A 14288-nucleotide genomic window follows, 5' to 3' on the forward strand; every position below is an offset into this window, starting at 1 on the left:
TGAAATGATTATGCCCAGCCCTGAAATGGTGATGCCTAGCCCTGAACTCATGATGCCTAGCCCTGAACTCATTATGACTAGCCTGACTTGATGATGTCTAGCCCTGAACCCATGCTGCCTAGCCCTGAACTCATTATGTCTATCCCTGAACTCATTATACCTAGCCATGAATTGATGATGCCTGGACGTAACTCATGATGCCTAGCCCTAAACTCAGTATGCCTAGCCCCGAATCTATTATGCCTAGCCATGAATTGATTATGCCTTAACCTGAACTCATTATGCCTAGCCCTGATTTGATTATGCCTAAACCTAAACTCATTATGCCTAGCCCTGATTTGATTATGTTTAGGCCTGAACTGATAATGCCAGGCCCTGAACTCATGATGCCTAGCCCTGAATTGATTATGCCTAGCCCTGAATTGATTATGCCTTAACCTGAACTCATTATGCCTAGCCCTGAATTGATTATGCCTAAACCTAAACTCATTATGCCTAGCCCTGATTTGATTATGCTTAGCCTTGAACTAATGCTGCCTAGCCCTGAACTAATTATGTCTAGCCCTGCACTCACTATGCCTAGGCCTGAATTGATGATGCCTAGCCCTGAACTCATTATGCATATCCCTGAATTGATTATGCCTATCCTGAACTCATGATGCCTAGCCCTGAACTCAATATGTCTAGCCCTGAATTGTTGGTGCCTAGCCCTGAACTCATGATACCTAACCCTGAACTCATTATGACTAGCCTTGAGTTGATGATGCCTGGACGTGAACTCATGATGCCTAGCCCTGAACTAATTATGCCTAGCCCTGAATTGATTATGCCTAGCCCTGAACTCAACATGCCTAACCCTGAACTCATGATTAGCCCTGAACTCATAATGCCTATCCCTGAATTCATTATGCCTATCCCTGAATTGATTATGCCTAGCCCTTAATTGTTGATGCCTAGCCCTGAATTGATGATGCCTAGCCCTGGAATAATTTTGGCTAGCCCTGAATTGATTATGCCTAGCCCTGAATTGAAGATGCCTAGCCCTGAATTGGTGATGCATAGCCCTGAACTCATGATGCCTAGCCCTGAACTCATTATGCCTATCACTGATCTCATTATGACTAGCCCTGAATTGATGATGCCTAACCCTGAACCCATGCTGCCTAGCCCTGAACTCATTATGTCTAGCCCTGAACTCATTATGCCTAGCTCTGAATTGATGATGCCTAGCCCTGAACTCGTTATGCATAGCCCTGAATCGATTATACCTAAACATGAATTGATTATGCCTAGCCCTGAATTGATGATACCTAACCCTCAACTCATTATGCCTAGCCCTGCATTGATGATGCCTATCCCTGAATTAATGATGCCTAGCCCTTCATTGATGATGCCTAGCCCTGAACCCATGATGCCTAGCCCTGAACTAATTATATCTAGCCCTGAACTCATTATCCCTAGCTATGAATTGAAGATGCCTAGCCCTGAACTCATTATGCCTAGCCCTGCATTGATAATGCCTAGCTCTGAATTGGTGATTTTTAGCCCTGAACTCATGATGCCTAGCCCTGAATTTATTATGCCTAGTCCTGAATTGATGATGCCTAGCCCTGAACCCATGCTGCCTAGCCATGAACTCATTATATTTAGCCCTGAACTCATTAGGTCTAGCCCTGAAATGGTGATGCCTAGCCCTGAACTCATGATGCTTAGCCCTGAACTCATTATGAATAGCCCTGACTTGATGATGTCTAGCCCTGAACCCATGCTGTCTAGCCCTGAATTGATTATGCCTAGCCATGAATTGATGATGACTAGCCCTGAATTGATTATGCCTTAACCTGATCTCCATATGCCTAGCCTGAATTGATTATGCCTAAACCTAAACTCATTATGGCTAGCCCTGATTTGATTATGCTTAGGCCTGAACTGATTATGCCAGGACTGAAATCATGATGCCTAGCCCTGAACTTATAATGGCTAGCCCTGAACTCATTATGCCTAGCCCTGAATTGATTATGCCTAGCACTGAATTGTTGATGCCTAGCCCTGAATTGATGATGCCTAGCCCTGGACTAATTATGCCTAGCCCTGAATTGATTATGCTTAGCCCTGAATTGATGATGCCCAGCCCTGAAATGGTGATGCCTAGCCCTGAACTCATAATGACTAGCCCTGACTTGATGATGTCTAGCCCTGAATCCATGCTGCCTAGCCCTGAACTCATTATGTCTAGCCCTGAACTCATTATACCTAGCCATGAATTGATGATGCCTGGATGTAACTCATGATGCCTAGCCACAAAACTCAGTATGCCTAGCCCTGAATTGATTATGCCTAGCCCTGAATTGATTATGCCTTAACCTGAACTAATTATGCCTAGCCCTGAATTGATTATGCCTAAACCTAAACTCATTATGGCTAGCCCTGATTTGATTATGCTTAGGCCTGAACTGATTATGCTAGGACTGAACTCATGATGCCTAGCCCTGAACTCATGATGCCTAGCTCTGAATTAATTATGTCTAGCCCTGAATGTATTATGCCTAGCCCTGAATTGATGATGCCTAGCCCTGAACCCATGCTGCCTAGTCCTAAACTCATTATATTTAGCCCTGTACTCATTATGGCCAAGCCCTGAATTAATCATGTCTATCCTGAACTCATGATGCCTAGCCCTGAACTCAATATGCCTAGCCATGAATTGATGATGCCTGGATGTGAACTCATGATGCCTAGCCCTGAACTCAGTATGCCTAGCCCTGATTTGATTATGCCTAGCCCTGAACTGATTATGCCATGCCCTGAACTCATGATGCCTAGCCTTGAACTCATAATGGCTAGCCCTGGACTAATTATGCCTAGCCCTGAATTGATTATGCTTAGCCCTGAATTGATTATGCCTAGCCCTGAAATGGTGATGCCTAGCCCTGAGCTCATGATGCCTAGCCCTGCACTCATTATGACTAGCCCTGACATGATTATGCCTAGCACTGAACCCATGCTGCATAGCCCTGAACTCATTATGTCTAGCCCTGAACTCATTATGCCTAGCTCTGAATTCAAGATGCCTAGCCCTGAACCCATTATGCCTAGCCCTGAATTGATGATACATAGCCGTGAATTGGTGTTTCTTAGCCCTGAACTCATGATGCCTAGTCCTGAATTCATTATGCCTAGCCCTGAACTCAGTATGCCTTGCCCGGAATTGATGATGCCTAGCCCTGAACCCATGCTGCCTAGCCCTGAACTCATTAGGTCTAGCCCTGAATTGAAAATACCTAACTCTGAGTTGATTATGCCTTGCCCTGTATTGATGATGCCCAGCCCTGATCTCATCATGCCTAGCCCTGAATTGATTAAGAATAGCCCTGAATTCATGATGCCTAGTGCTGAACTCATAATGCCAAGCCCCGAACGCATGACGCCCAGCCCTGAATTCATGATGCCTAGCCCTGAACTCATGATGCCTATCCCTGAATTAATTATGCCTATCCTTTAATTGATGATGCCTATGCCTGAAATGATTATGCCTAGTCCTAATCCCATGATGCCTAGCCCTGAACTCATTATGCCGAGCACAAAAATGATGATGCCTAGCCCTGAACTCATGATGCCTAGCCCTGAACTCATTATGCCTAGCCCTGAACTCATTAAGCCTATCCCTGAATTGATGATGCTTAGCCTTGAACTAATGCTGCCTAGCCCTGAACTAATTATGTCTAGTCCTGCACTCATTATGCCTAGACCTGAATTGATGATGCCTAGCCCTAAACTCATTATGCATATGCCTGAATTGATTATGCCTATCCTGAACTCATGATGCCTAGCCCTGAACTCAATATGTCTAGCCATGAATTGTTGCTGCCTAGCCCTGAACTCATGATACCTAACCCTGAACTCATTATGACTAGCCTTGAGTTGATGATGCCTGGACGTGAACTCATGATGCCTAGCCCCGAACTAATTATGCCTAGCCCTGAATTGATTTTGCCTAGCCCTGAACTCAACATGCCTAACCCTGAACTCATGATTAGCCCTGAACTCATAATGCCTATCCCTGAATTCATTATGCCTATCCCTGAATTGATTATGCCTAGCCCTTAATTGTTGATGCCTAGCCCTGAATTGATGATGCCTAGCCCTGGAATAATTATGGCTAGCCCTGAATTGATTATGCCTAGCCCTGAATTGAAGATGCCTAGCCCTGAATTGGTGATGCATAGCCCTGAAATCATGATGCCTAACCCTGAACTCATTTTGCCTATCACTGATCTCATCATGCCTAGCCCTGAATTGATGTTGCCTAGCCATGAACCCATGCTGCCTAGCTCTGAACTCATTAAGTCTAGCCCTGAACTCATTATGCCTAGCTCTGAATTGAAGATGCCTTGCCCTGAACTCATTAAGCCTAGCCCTGCATTGATAATGCCTAGCCCTGAATTGGTGATTTTTAGCCCTGAACTCATGATGCCTAGCTCTGAATTAATTATGTCTAGCCCTGAATGTATTATGCCTAGCCCTGAATTGATGATGCCTAGCCCTGAACCCATGCTGCCTAGTCCTGAACTCATTATATTTAGCCCTGAACTCATTATGACCAAGCCCTGAATTAATCATGTCTATCCTGAACTCATGATGCCTAGCTCTGAAATCAATATGCCTAGCCATGAATTGATGATGCCTGGACGTGAACTCATGAAGCCTAGCCCTGAACTCAGTATGCCTAGCCCTGAATTGATTATGCCTAGCACTGAATTGTTGATGCCTAGCCCTGAATTGATGATGCCTAGCCCTGGACTAATTATGCTTAGCCCTGAATTGATTATGCTTAGCCCTGAATTGATGATGCCCAGCCCTGAAATGGTGATGGCTAGCCCTGAACTCATGATGCCTAGCCCTGAACTCATAATGACTAGCCCTGACTTGATGATGTCTAGCTCTGAACCCATGCTGCCTAGCCCTGAACTCATTATGTCTAGCCCTGAACTCATTATACCTAGCCATGAATTGATGATGCCTGGATGTAACTCATGATGCCTAGCCCTAAACTCAGTATGCCTAGCCCTGAATTGATTATGCCTAGCCCTGAATTGATTATGCCTTAACCTGAACTAATTATGCCTAGCCCTGAATTGATTATGCCTAAACCTAAACTCATTATGGCTAGCCCTGATTTGATTATGCTTAGGCCTGAACTGATTATGCTAGGACTGAACTCATGATGCCTAGCCCTGAACTCATGATGCCTAGCTCTGAATTAATTATGTCTAGCCCTGAATGTATTATGCCTAGCCCTGAATTGATGATGCCTAGCCCTGAACCCATGCTGCCTAGTCCTAAACTCATTATATTTAGCCCTGTACTCATTATGGCCAAGCCCTGAATTAATCATGTCTATCCTGAACTCATGATGCCTAGCCCTGAACTCAATATGCCTAGCCATGAATTGATGATGCCTGGATGTGAACTCATGATGCCTAGCCCTGAACTCAGTATGCCTAGCCCTGATTTGATTATGCCTAGCCCTGAACTGATTATGCCAGGCCCTGAACTCATGATGCCTAGCCTTGAACTCATAATGACTAGCCCTGGACTAATTATACCTAGCCCTGAATTGATTATGCTTAGCCCTGAATTGATTATGCCTAGCCCTGAAATGGTGATGCCTAGCCCTGAGCTCATGATGCCTAGCCCTGCACTCATTATGACTAGCCCTGACATGATTATGCCTAGCACTGAACCCATGCTGCATAGCCCTGAACTCATTATGTCTAGCCCTGAACTCATTATGCCTAGCTCTGAATTCAAGATGCCTAGCCCTGAACCCATTATGCCTAGCCCTGAATTGATGATACATAGCCCTGAATTGGTGTTTTTTAGCCCTGAACTCATGAGGCCTAGTCCTGAATTCATTATGCCTAGCCCTGAACTCAGTATGCCTTGCCCGGAATTGATGATGCCTAGCCCTGAACCCATGCTGCCTAGCCCTGAACTCATTAGGTCTAGCCCTGAATTGACAATACCTAACTCTGAGTTGATTATGCCTTGCCCTGTATTGATGATGCCCAGCCCTGATCTCATCATGCCTAGCCCTGAATTGATTAAGAATAGCCCTGAATTCATGATGCCTAGCGCTGAACTCATAATACCTAGCCCCGAACGCATGACGCCCAGCCCTGTATTCATGATGCCTAGCCCTGAACTCATGATGCCTATCCCTGTATTAATTATGCCTATCCTTGAATTGATGATGCCTATGCCTGAAATGATTATGCCTAGTCCTAATCCCATGATGCCTAACCCTGAACTCATTATGCCGAGCGCAAAAATGATGATGCCTAGCCCTGAACTCATGATGTCTAGCCCTGAACTCATTATGCCTAGCCGTGAACTCATTAAGCCTAGCCCTGAATTGATGGTGCTTAGCCTTGAATTCATGCTGCCTAGCCCTGAACTAATTATGTCTAGTCCTGCACTCATTATGCCTAGACCTGAATTGATGATGCCTAGCCCTGAACTCATTATGCATATGCCTGAATTGATTATGCCTACCCTGAACTCATGATGCCTAGCCCTGAACTCAATATGTCTAGCCCTGAATTGTTGGTGCCTAGCCCTGAACTCATGATATCTAACCCTGAACTCATTATGACTAGCCTTGAGTTGATGATGCCTGGACGTGAACTCATGATGCCTAGCCCTGAACTAATTATGCCTAGCCCTGAATTGATTTTGCCTAGCCCTGAACTCAACATGCCTAACCCTGAACTCATGATTAGCCCTGAACTCATAATGCCTATCCCTGAATTCATTATGCCTATCCCTGTATTGATTCTGCCTAGCCCTTAATTGTTGATGCCTAGCCCTGAATTGATGATGCCTAGCCCTGGAATAATTATGGCTAGCCCTGAATTGATTATGCCTAGCCCTGAATTGAAGATGCCTAGCCCTGAATTGGTGATGCATAGCCCTGAACTCATGATGCCTAGCCCTGAACTCATTTTGCCTATCACTGATCTCATCATGCCTAGCCCTGAATTGATGTTGCCTAGCCCTGAACCCATGCTGCCTAGCTCTGAACTCATTATGTCTAGCCCTGAACTCATTATGCCTAGCTCTGAATTGAAGATGCCTTGCCCTGAACTCATTAAGCCTAGCCCTGCATTGATAATGCCTAGCCCTGAATTGGTGATGTTTAGCCCTGAACTTATGATGCCTAGCTCTGAATTAATTATGTCTAGCCCTGAATGTATTATGCCTAGCCCTGAATTGATGATGCCTAGCCCTGAACCCATGCTGCCTAGTCCTGAACTCATTATATTTAGCCCTGAACTCATTATGACCAAGCCCTGAATTAATCATGTCTATCCTGAACTCATGATGCCTAGCTCTGAACTCAATATGCCTAGCCATGAATTGATGATGCCTTGACGTGAACTCATGAAGCCTAGCCCTGAACTCAGTATGCCTAGCCCTGAATTGATTATGCCTAGCCCTGAACTGATTATGCCAGGCCCTGAACTCATGATGCCTAGCCTTGAACTCATAATGTATAGCCCTGCACTAATTATGCCTAGCCCTGAATTGATTATGCTTAGCCCTGAATTGATTATGCCTAGCCCTGAAATGGTGATGCCTAGCCCTGAGCTCATGATGCCTAGCCCTGCACTCATTATGACTAGCCCTGACATGATTATGCCTAGCACTGAACCCATGCTGCATAGCCCTGAACTCATTATGTCTAGCCCTGAACTCATTATGCCTAGCTCTGAATTCAAGATGCCTAGTCCTGAATTCATTATGCCTAGCCCTGAACTCAGTATGCCTTGCCCGGAATTGATGATGCCTAGCCCTGAACCCATGCTGCCTAGCCATGAACTCATGATATCTAGCCATGAACTCATTAGGTCTAGCCCTGAATTGATTATGCCTAGCCTTGAACTCATTATGCCTAGCCCTGAATTGACAATGCCTAACTCTGAATTGTTTATGCCTTGCCCTGTATTGGTGATGCCTATCCCTGAACTCATGATGCCTAGCCCAGAACTCATTATGCCTAGCCCTGAATTGATGATACCTAGCCCTGAATTGGTGTTTCTTAGCCCTGAACTCATGATGCCTAGTCCTGAACTCATTAGGTCTAGCCCTGAATTGACAATACCTAACTCTGAGTTGATTATGCCTTGCCCTGTATTGATGATGCCCAGCCCTGATATCATCATGCCTAGGCCTGAATTGATTATGCTGAGCCCTGAATTGATTATGCCTAGTACTGAATTGATTTCACCCATTCCTGATTTGATTGTGCCCAGCACTGAACTCATGATGCCTAGCCCTGAACGCATGATGCCCAGCCCTGAATTCATGATGCCTAGCCCTGAACTCATGATGCCTATCCCTGTATTAATTATGCCTATCCCTGAATTGATGATGCCTATGCCTGAAATGATTTTGCCTAGTCCTAATCCCATGATGCCTAGCCCTGAACTAATTATGCCGAGCGCAAAAATGATGATGCCTAGCCCTGAAATCATGATGCCTAGCCCTGAACTCATTATGCCTAGCCCTGAACCCATTAAGCCTAGCTCTGAATTGATGATGCTTAGCCTTGAACTAATGCTGCCTAGCCCTGAACTAATTATGTCTAGCCCTGCACTCATTATGCCTAGACCTGAATTGATGATGCCTAGCCCTGAACTCATTATGCATATGCCTGAATTGATTATGCCTATCCTGAACTCATGATGCCTAGCCCTGAACTAATTATGCCTAGCCCTGAATTGATTTTGCCTAGCCCTGAACTCAACATGCCTAACCCTTAACTCATGATTAGCCCTGAAATCATAATGCCTATCCCTGAATTCATTATGCCTATCCCTGAATTGATTATGCCTAGCCCTTAATTGTTGATGCCTAGCCCTGAATTGAAGATGCCTAGCCCTGGAATAATTATGGCTAGCCCTGAATTGATTATGCCTAGCCCTGAATTGAAGATGCCTAGTCCTGAATTGGTGATGCATAGCCCTGAACTCGTGATGCCTAGCCCTGAACTCATTATGCCTATCACTGATCTCATTATGCCTAGCCCTGAATTGATGATGCCTAACCCTGAACCCATGCTGCCTAGCCCTGAACTCATTATGTCTAGCCCTGAACTCATTATGCCTAGCTCTGAATTGATGATGCCTAGCCCTGAACTTATTATGCATAGCCCTAAATCGATTATGCCTAAACATGAATTGATTATGCCTAGCCCTGAATTGATGATACCTAACCCTCAACTCATTATACCTAGCCCTGATTTGATGATGCCTATCCCTGAATTAATGATGCCTAGCCCATCATTGATGATGCCTAGCCCTGAACCCATGATGCCTAGCCCTGAACATATTATATCTAGCCCTGAACTAATTAGTTCTAGCCCTGAATTGATGATGCCTAGCCCTGAATTGGTGATTTTTAGCCCTGAACTCATGATGCTTAGCCCTGAATTCATTATGCCTAGCCCTGAATTTATTATGCCTAGTCCTGAATTGATGATGCCTAGCCCTGAACCCATGCTGCCTAACCATGAACTCATTATATTTAGCCCTGAACTCATTAGGTCTAGCCCTGAATTGATGATGCCTAACCTGAACTCATGATGCCTAGCCCTGAACTCAATATGGCTAGCCCCAAATTATTGATACCTAGCCCTGAACTCATGATGCCTAGCCCTGAACTCATTATGCCTAGCCATGAATTGTGGATGCCTAGCCCTGAATTGATTATGCCTTAACCTGAACTCCATATGCCTAGCCTGAATTGATTATGCCTAAACCTAAACTCATTATGGCTAGCCCTGATTTGATTATGCTTAGGCCTGAACTGATTATGCCAGGACTGAACTCATGATGCCTAGCCCTGAACTCATAATGGCTAGCCCTGAACTCATTATGCCGAGCCCTGAATTGATTATGCATAGCACTGAATTGTTGATGCCTAGCCCTGAATTGATGATGCCTAGCCCTGGACTAATTATGCCTAGCCCTGAACTGATTATGCTTAGCCCTGAAATGATTATGCCCAGCCCTGAAATGGTGATGCCTAGCCCTGAACTCATGATGCCTAGCCCTGAACTCATTATGACTAGCCCTGACTTGATGATGTCTAGCCCTGAACCCATGCTGCCTAGCCCTGAACTCATTATGTCTATCCCTGAACTCATTATACCTAGCCATGAATTGATGATGCCTGGACGTAACTCATGATGCCTAGCCCTAAACTCAGTATGCCTAGCCCCGAATTGATTATGCCTAGCCATGAATTGATTATGCCTTAACCTGAACTCATTATGCCTAGCCCTGATTTGATTATGCCTAAACCTAAACTCATTATGCCTAGCCCTGATTTGATTATGTTTAGGCCTGAACTGATAATGCCAGGCCCTGAACTCATGATGCCTAGCCCTTAATTGATTATGCCTAGCCCTGAATTGATTATGCCCTAACCTGAACTCATTATGCCTAGCCCTGAATTGATTATGCCTAAACCTAAACTCATTATGCCTAGCCCTGATTTGATTATGCTTAGCCTTGAACTAATGCTGCCTAGCCCTGAACTAATTATGTCTAGCCCTGCACTCACTATGCCTAGGCCTGAATTGATGATGCCTAGCCCTGAACTCATTATGCATATCCCTGAATTGATTATGCCTATCCTGAACTCATGATGCCTAGCCCTGAACTCAATATGTCTAGCCCTGAATTGTTGGTGCCTAGCCCTGAACTCATGATACCTAACCCTGAACTCATTATGACTAGCCTTGAGTTGATGATGCCTGGACGTGAACTCATGATGCCTAGCCCTGAACTAATTATGCCTAGCCCTGAATTGATTATGCCTAGCCCTGAACTCAACATGCCTAACCCTGAACTCATGATTAGCCCTGAACTCATAATGCCTATCCCTGAATTCATTATGCCTATCCCTGAATTGATTATGCCTAGCCCTTAATTGTTGATGCCTAGCCCTGAATTGATGATGCCTAGCCCTGGAATAATTTTGGCTAGCCCTGAATTGATTATGCCTAGCCCTGAATTGAAGATGCCTAGCCTTGAATTGGTGATGCATAGCCCTGAACTCATGATGCCTAACCCTGAACTCATTATGCCTATCACTGATCTCATTATGACTAGCCCTGAATTGATGATGCCTAACCCTGAACCCATGCTGCTTAGCCCTGAACTCATTATGTCTAGCCCTGAACTCATTATGCCTAGCTCTGAATTGATGATGCCTAGCCCTGAACTCGTTATGCATAGCCCTGAATCGATTATACCTAAACATGAATTGATTATGCCTAGCCCTGAATTGATGATACCTAACCCTCAACTCATTATGCCTAGCCCTGCATTGATGATGCCTATCCCTGAATTAATGATGCCTAGCCCTTCATTGATGATGCCTAGCCCTGAACCCATGATGCCTAGCCCTGAACTAATTATATCTAGCCCTGAACTCATTATCCCTAGCTATGAATTGAAGATGCCTAGCCCTGAACTCATTATGCCTAGCCCTGCATTGATAATGCCTAGCCCTGAATTGGTGATTTTTAGCCCTGAAATCATGATGCCTAGCCCTGAATTTATTATGCCTAGTCCTGAATTGATGATGCCTAGCCCTGAACCCATGCTGCCTAGCCATGAACTCATTATATTTAGCCCTGAACTCATTAGGTCTAGCCCTGAAATGGTGATGCCTAGCCCTGAACTCATGATGCCTAGCCCTGAACTCATTATGAATAGCCCTGACTTGATGATGTTTAGCCCTGAACCCATGCTGTCTAGCCCTGAACTCATTATGCCTAGCCATGAATTGATGATGCCTAGCCCTGAATTGATTATGCCTTAACCTGATCTCCATATGCCTAGCCTGAATTGATTATGCCTAAACCTAAATTCATTATGGCTAGCCCTGATTTGATTATGCTTAGGCCTGAACTGATTATGCCAGGACTGAAATCATGATGCCTAGCCCTGAACTTATAATGGCTAGCCCTGAACTCATTATGCCTAGCCCTGAATTGATTATGCCTAGCACTGAATTGTTGATGCCTAGCCCTGAATTGATGATGCCTAGCCCTGGACTAATTATGCCTAGCCCTGAATTGATTATGCTTAGCCCTGAATTGATGATGCCCAGCCCTGAAATGGTGATGCCTAGCCCTGAACTCATGATGCCTAGCCCTGAACTCATAATGACTAGCCCTGACTTGATGATGTCTAGCCCTGAACCCATGCTGCCTAGCCCTGAACTCATTATGTCTAGCCCTGAACTCATTATACCTAGCCATGAATTGATGATGCCTGGATGTAACTCATGATGCCTAGCCCTAACCTCAGTATGCCTAGCCCTGAATTGATTATGCCTAGCCCTGAATTGATTATGCCTTAACCTGAACTAATTATGCCTAGCCCTGAATTGATTATGCCTAAACCTAAACTCATTATGGCTAGCCCTGATTTGATTATGCTTAGGCCTGAACTGATTATGCTAGGACTGAACTCATGATGCCTAGCCCTGAACTCATGATGCCTAGCTCTGAATTAATTATGTCTAGCCCTGAATGTATTACGCCTAGCCCTGAATTGATGATGCCTAGCCCTGAACCCATGCTGCCTAGTCCTAAACTCATTATATTTAGCCCTGTACTCATTATGGCCAAGCCCTGAATTAATCATGTCTATCCTGAACTCATGATGCCTAGCCCTGAACTCAATATGCCTAGCCATGAATTGATGATGCCTGGATGTGAACTCATGATGCCTAGCCCTGAACTCAGTATGCCTAGCCCTGATTTGATTATGCCTAGCCCTGAACTGATTATGCCAGGCCCTGAACTCATGATGCCTAGCCTTGAACTCATAATGGCTAGCCCTGGACTAATTATGCCTAGCCCTGAATTGATTATGCTTAGTCCTGAATTGATTATGCCTAGCCCTGAAATGGTGATGCCTAGCCCTGAGCTCATGATGCCTAGCCCTGCACTCATTATGACTAGCCCTGACATGATTATGCCTAGCACTGAACCCATGCTGCATAGCCCTGAACTCATTATGTCTAGCCCTGAACTCATTATGCCTAGCTCTAAATTCAAGATGCCTAGCCCTGAACCCATTATGCCTAGCCCTGAATTGATGATACATAGCCCTGAATTGGTGTTTCTTAGCCCTTAACTCATGATGCCTAGTCCTGAATTCATTATGCCTAGCCCTGAACTCAGTATGCCTTGCCCGGAATTGATGATGCCTAGCCCTGAACCCATGCTGCCTAGCCCTGAACTCATTAGGTCTAGCCCTGAATTGACAATACCTAACTCTGAGTTGATTATGCCTTGCCCTGTATTGATGATGCCCAGCCCTGATCTCATCATGCCTAGCCCTGAATTGATTAAGAATAGCCCTGAATTCATGATGCCTAGTGCTGAACTCATAATGCCTAGCCCCGAACGCATGACGCCCAGCCCTGAATTCATGATGCCTAGCCCTGAACTCATGATGCCTATCCCTGTATTAATTATGCCTATCCTTGAATTGATGATGCCTATGCCTGAAATGATTATGCCTAGTCCTAATCCCATGATGCCTAGCCCTGAACTCATTATGCCGAGCACAAAAATGATGATGCCTAGCCCTGAACTCATGATGCCTAGCCCTGAACTCATTATGCCTAGCCCTGAACTCATTAAGCCTAGCCCTGAATTGATGATGCTTAGCCTTGAACTAATGCTGCCTAGCCCTGAACTAATTATGTCTAGTCCTGCACTCATTATGCCTAGACCTGAATTGATGATGCCTAGCCCTGAACTCATTATGCATATGCCTGAATTGATTATGCCTATCCTGAACTCATGATGCCTAGCCCTGGACTCAATATGTCTAGCCCTGAATTGTTGGTGCCTAGCCCTGAACTCATGATACCTAACCCTGAACTCATTATGACTAGCCTTGAGTTGATGATGCCTGGACGTGAACTCATGATGCCTAGCCCTGAACTAATTATGCCTAGCCCTGAATTGATTTTGCCTAGCCCTGAACTCAACATGCCTAACCTTGAACTCATGATTAGCCCTGAACTCATAATGCCTATCCCTGAATTCATTATGCCTATCCTTGAATTGATTATGCCTAGCCCTTAATTGTTGATGCCTAGCCCTGAATTGATGATGCCTAGCCCTGGAATAATTATGGCTAGCCCTGAATTGATTATGCCTAGCCCTGAATTGAAGATGCCTAGCCCTGAAT

The 14288-nt window shown here is 45.0% G+C and overlaps 1 protein-coding gene across 1 annotated transcript; it reads left to right on the plus strand.

The window, feature by feature from the left end:
• Nucleotides 1-11025: 11025 nt before the first annotated feature.
• On the plus strand, nt 11026-11895 carry LOC138580014 (periaxin-like). Its single transcript, XM_069650245.1, has one exon. It carries the CDS (start codon nt 11026-11028, stop codon nt 11893-11895), a length of 870 nt encoding a protein of 289 aa, XP_069506346.1.
• Nucleotides 11896-14288: the final 2393 nt, after the last annotated feature.

The sequence above is a fragment of the Ambystoma mexicanum genome, chromosome 3p (assembly GCF_040938575.1).
Source record: "Ambystoma mexicanum isolate Mex_15411 chromosome 3p, UKY_AmexF1_1, whole genome shotgun sequence".
In the NCBI taxonomy this organism is placed as follows: Eukaryota; Metazoa; Chordata; class Amphibia; order Caudata; family Ambystomatidae; genus Ambystoma; species Ambystoma mexicanum.